The sequence below is a fragment of the Fulmarus glacialis genome, unplaced genomic scaffold (assembly GCF_000690835.1).
Source record: "Fulmarus glacialis isolate BGI_N327 unplaced genomic scaffold, ASM69083v1 scaffold46720, whole genome shotgun sequence".
NCBI classification, from domain to species: Eukaryota; Metazoa; Chordata; class Aves; order Procellariiformes; family Procellariidae; genus Fulmarus; species Fulmarus glacialis.
This window is the reverse complement of record NW_009186707.1, coordinates 1-10,292: the sequence shown is the minus strand read 5'-3', so window position 1 is coordinate 10,292 and position 10,292 is coordinate 1. Positions and strand designations below refer to the sequence as shown.

The window sequence follows — 10,292 nt, the reverse complement described above, 5'->3', positions numbered from 1 at the left end:
GCTCTTCTTAGAGAAGGGAATATGAGCTATTAATGGGAAAAATTTCTGGATGTGAGTTTCCTTTGGTAATCACCATTTACACTGAGCCTTGAGGGCTATGCCATAAGCTCAACACCTTTCTATCAAGTACATAATTTTTTTTCATGCTGCCCACAGTACAACAAACCAGTTGTGCTGAGAAATTCCCAGCTTCCTGCTGTATATGCATTATATTCAGCATCAATTCAAACTCTTTAAACAGTGAGAAAAATATAGTTATATTTACACTAGTTTTTCTTCTTCAAGCCTATTGACTTTTCCTCCAGTGAAGATCCTTAATTTGCAATTTTTCCACTTCTTCCTGATAGTTAGAATGTAAGGAATTAGGATTGTTAGACCTGGAAGAACATACAAAATTGCAAGAAGATCAAATTAGTACATCGTGTGGTAAAAATTCCATCCTTCACTTTGGCAGTGTTGCACGTAAGTTAATCTTAAAACATTTAAACCAGACAGAAAATTGACTACATAATCTTAAAAGAAAAGAGTTTTGTACAAGTTCCCAAGTCTGTTTTTATATTTGGTAACACAGAAATCTCTCTCCCTGCGGTTCTTACTTGAATTCCTTACCTCCATCATCGAACAGCCACCAAATGTCAATTGTACCTTTTCCTTGCTTCTTTTTAAATTGAGTGCTGGCTTCTAGCAGCTTCTGATTGAATTCACCCACATGCATTGACTGTATTGTGTTAATGGTGCTCTCTGTAATGAGAAAGAAAAAATGTGGAAGGATTTCTGACAAGTGAGGCAACGAGTAGCTTTAGGGAGCCAAGTGAAGAGAAAGCTTGAGGAAAATGAACTTTCTGACATAATTTCTGTACTTTAAATCTGAAAAAAATTTACAGTGCAGATGCTGTGGACTTTTAATATACCAATACGCACAGGAACCAAAGCTTGTGTAATCTTTGTCACTAGATTATAACATCTTGAAAAGGGTTATCTGATTATTTGTTCTCTAGATCTTTTTAGTTAACCTAAAATTCACTGGGGCCTTAAAAAGCAATCTGACAGTTTTTAGAAGTAAATGGCATCATTTTGCAACATTTACAAGCTCAGCTGCCTGTTGTAAAATACAGAGCTCCCTGAAATGCACAGTAATGGTGGACAAAGAGAGCTAACAGGGTACAGCGAGAGCACAGGTGAAGCTAAGACTGGAAGGCAGAAAACAAGCATATATGGCAACTTCCCAATCCTTGAGAGGGTCGTTGTTAATTGAAAATAAACTTTGAATCTTGCTGTTTGCTTGGCTGGCTTTAAAAGGTACAGTCTTGCCTATACTAACAGTATCTCCTCTCATTCCATCTTTTGAAGCCTGTGGCTTTATTACTGCTTCTCTTTCAATGATTTCAAAGAAACTGTGTCAGAGCAGTATTTTAAATGGAGCAGACAGGCTTCTTTAGAGGATTTACTCTGATGTGCTAGGTTCTGAAAATGCTTTGTTTGGTTTTCCTGTATTTCTAGAGTATGGTCAGGATAGTTCTAAAGCAGTTATTGGGTTTCCTCTACAGTTCTAGCATCTATGCTGGGAGATGCAACAGCTCTGGGAAGGATGAATGTATAAGCAAAACGGAGAGGCAGGGATATTTATTAACATCATCTATCTCATATATAGAGCCAAAGTGAGTAGTATGTATTTCCTTTATGCCTTTCTGAACTAAATCGAAAAGGGTAGTTGAAACAGGGGTGCACATTCTTGTGGTATTTGTTATAAAAATGTATTCTACTGAAGCCTGCAAAATGAACTGAAGTCTGCCAAGTAAAGAATAATGACATTTTATGTTTTCAGTCTGTAGATCTTTATACCTGTGGGAGTTGCATGCACAGCCAGATGTAATAGTCTCTGCAGGTGAAAAGTCTGAAAATCCTTGTCTGTGTACAAGCATGGCTTCAGGTGGGTCATTATCATTACAGCCTAGCAATTGTGAAATGAGACCTTTAATTCTGTCGGTATTTCTGTATTATTTTACTATATCTGAAATGTAATTTAATTTCATCACCTATACATTTAAGTTATGTGTTAATTAGTTATTTGACAGCATGCTGTATAGGTACTCTCAGTACTTTTACTACCTTCATTTGTGCATTTTTATGAAATTATGCTTAGAATATACAGCAGTAGTGCTATTTTTACCTGTTTTTCAGCTGGGTACTGGGTTTGTTTGTGTGTGCGTGTGTTGAGTAAAGCGAGATTGCTTGTTCCCTGAATATTGTGCGTATGTTCCTGTTTTCTTTAAAGAGGAGAAGAAAAGGCCTCTGTTTAAAAACTGAAAACACCCTATTAAAAAAACCAACAAACCAAAACCCAACTTGTTCTGTATTCCTCAAACTTTAAGAACCATGTGCTATTTTTGACAAATAGAATTCAACGTAAGCTGGGTTGGGAAGCTCATCTAGCAATTGGGGAGGGGGGGGAAATGGTTGCTTTGTACGAGGTAGTGTGTCCTGCCCGCAGAGGACGCTCACTCTGTTCTGCATGACAAGGCTGTGGCCACCAAAGCAGGTTTGGACAGGGTAGGTCCTATTCCAGGGGCTTCTGTGTGGCTCAGGAGTTTTGGCCTTGGAGTCAAAGTCCAGTTTGCATATTGGTGAAAATGTGATGCATTGAAAGGTCAGGGAGAAGTTGTCGTTTTTGAACTTACCCTTTTTTGTTTCATGTTTTGAGATATTGAGTGTGCTGGCTTTTCTGAAGAATCCACAAATGCCACTTTTTCCTTCTTCAAAATCATTTTCTTTAATGGTAGCTTCCAGTGCCAATCTTTCCTGTTCCAGCTTCTCTAATTCCTCTGTATATTAGGAAAATAAAGGGAACTGGTAACACATCACTTTCTGTTTTAAATTAAATCACTTACTGAAATAATGGCGGTGAAGTAATTTCTGTTGTGGTACTTTTTACACAATGTAAAGCTGCTGGGAGGAAAAACTCTTAACATGCTTTTTCCTTACAAACCAATAGGGAGGAGGAAGCTGAATTCATCTCTGGAAGCCCTAACTTAGGGTGCCCACACCTACAGCAGTGGTGTGTACTAAAGTGCTACTCAGCTGCTCTCAGATTTCCTCTTCCAGATCAAATTACTATTACTGTATTTTATAGTTACATGAGATACTATTTATTGAGTTGTGTTTGTGGATTTGTTTGGTTGGTTTCTTTCCCCAAGAATTTGAAAACACATTAGGAAAGCTGTTTTCCTAAAGTGAGAAAGCTGATGTATTAAGTTCTAGCCCTTGGGTTCCTATTCTAAGAACAAGGTCACATGGCTTTGGACTTTGAGATTCTCAGAAATATGTAAAGATCCTGAATATGCCATTGGTTTCTATGCTGAAATATTTTTAATGTTTTAATTTTTTCAGCATTTGCTGCAAAGATGTAAGATTTAAGTAGCCAATTCTGTAAATTCAGTAATATAAAAGAACGATTTAATCTTAGCAATATTAGACTTTTGCTGAGAAAAAGGTACCACGTGTTATTGTGGAATATATTATGGTGAGGCACTAATTAATATGATACAGGCATTTGCCTGTAGAAAGCTTTTTTTCATAAGGAAAGCTTCTATTTGAGTAATACATGGACTAAGAGTGAGGTAAATTCATTTAAGACATTGTGTTTAAAAAAAACCTCAAACCCTCACTAGGTAGACATTATTAGCTCTGTTGGCACTCTCAGTTGCCAACAGAAAAGAGTATAATTACTTTTACTTTAGAATCCATGACAGCCATGTTCTTCTGATTATTAGACATAATGATAGTGACTCAATGGTTACTCAAAACTAAAATTTCAGTTTCTCTGTTAAATGGAATGCTAGATAATAGAATACAATGATCTCTTTTTTTTTTTCTCCACTACAGAGACTTTGTATCTGCTTCAGAATATTTCTGCATATTTGAGGGTTTTCCTTTTTTTCCCTCCCCCGTGTTCCTAATTCTTCCTGATTCCTTGTGTCTTAACACTTGGAGAACGCTTGCTAGTTTGTAAGAATGCAAAGTCGGTATCTGCTGTAATTTCATTGGTGGTCTAATGACTCTATCTTCTGAGCAGTCAGTTTCTGACTTACAGCAAGCAAAGAGACAGGCAGATCTCTTTGAGGTATCAATAAGGGGGAGAAAAAAAGCATGATTAGTTTGGAATTTTTTCTTAAGTCCCCATAGTTTTGCCCTGTAGCTCTCCATGCACGTCAAGCTGCCAGAGAGTCTGCTGGTGAATATTCATCTACCCTTGTTTCTTAAGGGAGTCTCTGGCACCTTTTAATTCTGAGACATGATTTGTTTTTGAGGGTTGCCTCATCCTAAAATCCATCCTTTTTAATGGGGAGTTAATTTGGGTTTTAATTAGCTAAGGTACTTATGTCCTTTCTGGGTGTTCTCCCCACCAGTCCTGAGCGCAGTCTGTGTCTCTGGGAAGCTGGGGAGAAGCTGGAGCAGGTTTACAGCAGGCGGCAGCAAAGAGTCGCCAGTCTTTTTATGCCTGCCTATGTTCCTTGTCTATAGATTTTTATCTAATTCATTTATAACACAAAAGATTTCTCTGTTGAGGAGGAAAGGGACGCTAGGGGTAATGTCCAGGTTTAGGCTGTATCTGTCTGCTCAAGTGGACAAACTTACGAGAAGTGGGAAAATTATTGTACTGAAAATCTAGAGAATTTTTCTGATGGGGTTTTTATATGGAGTCATTCCCTCCTCAGGGTACCTGAGGAACCAGTGAGACCTCTGTGTCCTAAAGATGAAAAGGAAAAACAAAGGCCATCACTGTATGTGGCTCTTGGAAGCCCTTAAGGTCAGCTGCCTGCATGCTCTGACTCCCTCTACCTTTTCCACCCAGATGGCATGTCTCCCTGAGCAGTTGTGGTATGGTGGAAGTTTTTCCCTTTCCCCTTGAGATATGCACCACTAACCTAAGGAAGAATGAACAAAAAGGTGAAAAAGAGCACTGATGTTTCCTGTGGGTTCCAGATTTCTACATGGGTGGGAACTTTCTGGGCCCCAGCGTTCCGCAGAGGTGGTAGCAAAAGTGCAGCTTCCCGATTCCTGCCAGTCCCAGAGATCTCAGGTAGGCAGAAGGAGGAAGATGTGCCAAGAGCAGGAAGGAAACATGCTGCAGAGTGACTGGTTGCTGTGGCACAGCATGATTTTACTGCTTTAGTATGTGCCTGTGCTGGAAGTGCTTTGGGAGTTGAGTTCTCTGATGTGCACAGCCCCTTAATGTGTGAGACTTGGCCTCCTTCTGTCACTGCCAGTGCTTCAGCAAGGATTTCAGGCAGGACTGAAACTGCAGAAGCAAGGAGGAACTGTAGAAGTTACGGGTGTAGGAACTATTCTAGAAAGCAGACTGACTATTCTAGAAAGCAGAAAGGTGACTCTAAGAGTATCGGTCAGATTCCTTCTTGTGCTTAGCATGTAACCAGCATAGATATTCAGCTATTGAGTCACCACATACCTTGAACCTGGAGGACCTGAGATATATCAAATCCTTGGCTAATTCTGACGATAATCATGCCAAGCTCAAAATCAAAGGCATCACTGAAAAGAAAGAAAAAAAGAAGAAATATCCTTTCACATCATGTATGTCAACGAGGAAAGCTACTTTGTCCAGATCAGTAAAAGTGTTAGTGCTCACAGGGAGGTGTTACTGCCATGTACTAGGCTGCTCTAGGTAAAATTGCAGAAGGAATTGCTCAAGATTAAGTGAAGTACTATAAAATTTCTTCCCTCATTTAGAAAAAGGGACAGATAGGCTATTTCTGAAATGGGTCTTTCTGACAACACTTTTTAGGAACTAAGTTGCCATTGGGTAATTTTTTTCTCCCTTCTCTGAGGAAACAACAAAGCTCAGGTAGATTTTGTTGTTCTTTAACTCGCTTCAGCTTTACAAATGAATTTTGAGCAAGAATCTGAGAAGCCTGTTTCTAAATTACCCTTTCCTGGCTAAATCCCAAACCACAGAGCTGCTGAGCATTAGGCACACATGAGATTTGAAGCAAGGCTCTTCCTCTGTCTCCTAGGCTTAAAAGAAGAATTCCATGATGTTCTCTTATTCCCTGAGTATGTACATTAGGGTTGTTTTTCTCTGAGCTCCTGCCCACTAAAAATGGGAAAATACAGTTCTGCAAAAGCACTGCTGACAGCAGTGCAGCTTCTTTATGTAGCATTGTCAAGCCACATCAGCTCTGACAGTGCCAGATGTTTGCTAAGCAGATCTTGCTAGGTGTGTGAAGCCAAGGAGCCTTTTTTAATGGGCAGAAACTTCTGTTACAGAGCTAGCATGTGTGAACCCAGATTTGTAGGTGTTTTCTTACATCGTTTCTACATGTCAAATTCTGTATGGAAATGCTATATTAATCTAGTCTAAGAGGAGTAAAAAAGGAGATGCTGAAGTGTGACTTACTGTATAACGCCCACATAGTTTTCAACTTGCGTGGCGGTGGCATTTCTCCAGTCCTTCTTAAATCCGATCACCAAAGTATTTGGTTTCATTCTACCCAAGCCTGAGGCCTAATAATATTAAAACACTGCTTGAGAAGGTACCCACATATGCTTTTACTGTAAATGAAAAGTAATGGCAAAAGGTAACTGAAGTAATGTTCTGGAGACACTTACAACTAGATTGCATTTCGTGAATGTCCTTCATGCTCATACCCATGCAGAAAGCAGAAAGATTAGCTCTAAATCATTCCAACTATAAATGATCTTAGATTACAGAAATGTAGTTTTGCTAAATTAGCATTCATTTGCATTTCTTCTGACAAGCTCTCATTAAAATGGTTCAATAACTTGGAATCAAGAGAGAGTTCAAGCACTGTTTGTATGCTCATTCTAACATAATAGCATAAAGCTTTTATCAGATTTGGAATACTCAATGATGAACTGGGTCTGAAGTCTCTTAAAACACCTCAGATATGCAGAGAAGGCATATCTTCTTAAGAATTTTTTTTTTGCCGTGAACTTAGAAACTGTTGCTGTTCTGTTTGCTGTATTCTTTCCAAAAGATTATCCAAAATTAGCTGAGCATGCTTTATAGATAAAATTACAGTTTACAGACAGGAAGAACAAATGGTTTGTCAAGATACTAGATTGCCTGCAAAACTGAGCCTGGATGTTAAAACCTGAACAAGTAAGGGTTGTCAGATCTAGATTCAGCTAACCTAATTTTTATAGAAATCTAAATACTCAATGTCTGGGAACCTCCAGGAGGAGACCCACAAATACACCAGCTCATTAAGCTGTTATACTTGCCAATTTTTACTACTAGCAAAAAGGAAATAGATAAAAACTGTTGGAACCTTGATGGGTTTTTTGAGTAGCACTGATACATCTGCACTATTTACATTGAAATGAATAATTGGTTGGCAAAGCAATGCAGATGTCCTTAGCTTACAGTAATGATGATATGGTTATCCTTCTGTTTGCTGGAAGGGAATTATTTGTGGTCCAATAGTTGACTTTGGCAATAGTGTTTAAGCAGTAATGGAAAGGAAGAGATCATCAGACTGTAACAGTTTTCAAAAACATCAGAAGGATCTGCTACCGAGACAATGAGGTGTTCTTGTGAGGCTTTGATAGTGCAAAGGGATCTTTATTAATAATATTTCATCTTGCTCAATTGTACTGTCCATTCAGCAAGTGTACAAAGAGCACTGGTAGGCTACCAGTGGATGACTGTTACCCAGAGTATTTCAGTAAATTCCTTACTGTCTCAGTTTGCACTGTCTTTTCAGCAGTGTATTTTGTGCAAAGGATGGGAATTTTCTCTACATTCTGCCTCAGGACTTGTACATTTAAATATTCGTATATGTAAGAGAGAGAGGGAGATGGGAAATAGGGAAAACAATGCCTCTGTGCCTTCATTAAGGCCATTTTAAATGGACTGTTGGAAATGATCTGCTGTATTCTTAGAGTAATAGAAAAATATTGCAGACTCTTTTATTTAGATGACCTTCTCTCTGTTTGCAGAAAATGTATTACACATTTTCAGTTTTCAATGAATGCAAAAATATTCTCAGATATTTAATATGCTGCATAATACCAAACAATAGAATTGATTTGAAGTATATCAAGTGTTGGCTGCAGGGACATTCAAATGTTGCCCTGTAGATGCCTCTCCTTTTTTATAGCAGTGTCTTGTTCATTTATGAGAGAATCAGTCTGTCTTGTCTCATAATTTCATAGCCCAGAACTAGATCTCTTTATGAAATAATCTGTAATATAAATACATGTACCCCCAGAATGCCCTTTCTGTTTATAACATTATCCATATATACATAGGAATTCCTAACAAGTAAACAGTAATGCTTTACATAAAGGGATGCTTTGATGTAACACTCTTCTATATGTTCTGTAAAAAAAAAAAAGCTTACTTGAAGTAGACTTTTGACTCCATCTCTGAAGCTGTCAGCTGCCACTGCTGCATAAAAGGCTTTTCTTTTGTTCTTTGTGAGCCAGGCCTGCTTTTTTGCCATGCCACTGTTCATTTCCTTAACACACAGCTTGCGTGGTCCCTGCATGATACAATAAAATATTATTAAGAAGGCTTTGTATTATACATCACACAGTGATTTTGAAGGAGTTACCTAGTCTGCTGTGGGAGCGAATGGAGAGAGTCAGAAAAATACATTTCCAAAAAGGATCCACAGAGATTCAGCCCTTTGAAAAGAACTGTGCTGCTAACATAATTCACATTCTGCTCGAGAGGGCTGAGGCTGTTAATGCTACTTAGATATAGTGATTCTGACAGAAAGAAGGACTACTATGGGTTGTAACATCTTAGAAACATAGCTAAGGTATGATGAAGCATCTCAGAGTGAATAAAGACCCTCCCTGACTTGACTACATAAACAAGTCTCAGCAGATCTAAATGTACATGGTTAAGCTCCTGTCTGCTAATAGTAAGAGAAAAGGGTTGTTGCCATACAATTAAAGGTGCAAATGCCTTTGTCACCAGGTTCTTCCAGTGGTCATCTGGTAATTTAATGAGACAAAATCCATGTGCTTATCCAAGTCGCAAGACATGATATGCTGACTTGGCAGCAGAGAATGGGCTGGCAGTGAGTCCCCAAAAGATTAGGCCCGGGGAAGGCATCGAGTCGGCAAGCATGGCCTTTAGAAAGACTGAGATAAGTTTGGGAAGCATGTATCTGGAATTTAATTGATTTAAAAAATCTGTGCTCTTAAGTTTGAGTTTAAGGTTTGCTAGGCTTTGTTTATTCCCTTTCATGTTGTTTTTAGGAAGCTGAATCAGTAGTCCGGAACTTCTGCAGTGAAGATGAAACTCTGAGAGGGACACTCGAGAGTCTCAGCTACTGGTTTTAATGTTTTCAGGCTGGACAAGTAGTCTTTGCTTTCCAAGGCAGAATAGAAGAGCAGAATTGTAAACTGTGGGAGTGTGTCCAGCAACATCAGAGACAGAAGCAGCAATTAGATGTGCCAGAAAGATGGAGCTGGCTTGGAAGCACTTGGAATCCAGTCAGTATTTCTGTGTGCCTAACTCAGGATGTGGTACCAGTTTGGTTTGTTATAAACAGATAGTTTTGAACTTTAGTTTGCTGCAGAGTTTAATTTTGTGCAGAACTCATGCCTTTGCACTTTTAAAAATTTCTAATGTTTTTGAGGATGCTAACAAGTTGCAATTTTGGTTCCATGGAACAGATAACTAGAGAAATCAGTAGAAGTTACCTATAATATGAAAGTAGGAAGGGTTGGTAAACTCATGCTCAGGAGACTGTATTTCAAAACTCATATTCAAATCTTCCGCATTTAAAGTAATTTAGTATATGGTAGCTTCTTCTGCTAAGCTGAAGAGCTGAGGGAGAGGTAGATTTTTTTTTGTCCGTAGCAAATACTGTAAGCTCAAAATTTATTTCACATTCAACAGTGTAAAACCCAAATTGAAAGAAATTCTCTCCAAAATGAAATGTATGAGAAGGATCACTTAATTCAAAATCAATTTCCAAAAGGTGATTTTGAACATAAGCCCAAAGTGTCCTTCTTTCAAAACTTTTCAGCCTTACTGAAACTTTTTTTTTGCCTTCCTGGAAGAAAATGGAGTGTACTATGCATTTATATAGATATAGAAATAACAGCAATACATTTACTTTCAGTGAATTGGCATTGGCTGCTAGAAAAGGAGGCAAGGCCTTCAAAGTAAACTTTACAGCTAGTTCCATCTAAAACCCAGAAAATAGCATTGAGAAAGAAGCTGTGAAATGACCTGGCAGATTTCATACGTCATAATTTTATCTGTGTCTTTTTCATTAGAATTTTTATAT

General features: G+C 38.3%; 1 protein-coding gene across 1 annotated transcript in view; it reads right to left on the bottom strand.

Moving 5' to 3' along the window:
* LOC104072831 (solute carrier family 12 member 1-like) overlaps positions 1-8,531 on the bottom strand; it is a 16,813-nt gene extending 8,282 nt beyond the window's left edge. Inside the window, exons 1-6 of the mRNA XM_009572422.1 lie at positions 8,385-8,531; positions 6,416-6,522; positions 5,468-5,550; positions 2,679-2,822; positions 610-741; positions 266-377 (exon numbers count right to left, since the gene is read on the bottom strand). Coding sequence (XP_009570717.1) covers positions 266-377; positions 610-741; positions 2,679-2,822; positions 5,468-5,550; positions 6,416-6,522; positions 8,385-8,531 — 725 coding nt within the window. The remainder of the gene's footprint in view (positions 1-265; positions 378-609; positions 742-2,678; positions 2,823-5,467; positions 5,551-6,415; positions 6,523-8,384) is intronic.
* Between the last annotated feature and the right edge of the window lie 1,761 nt (positions 8,532-10,292).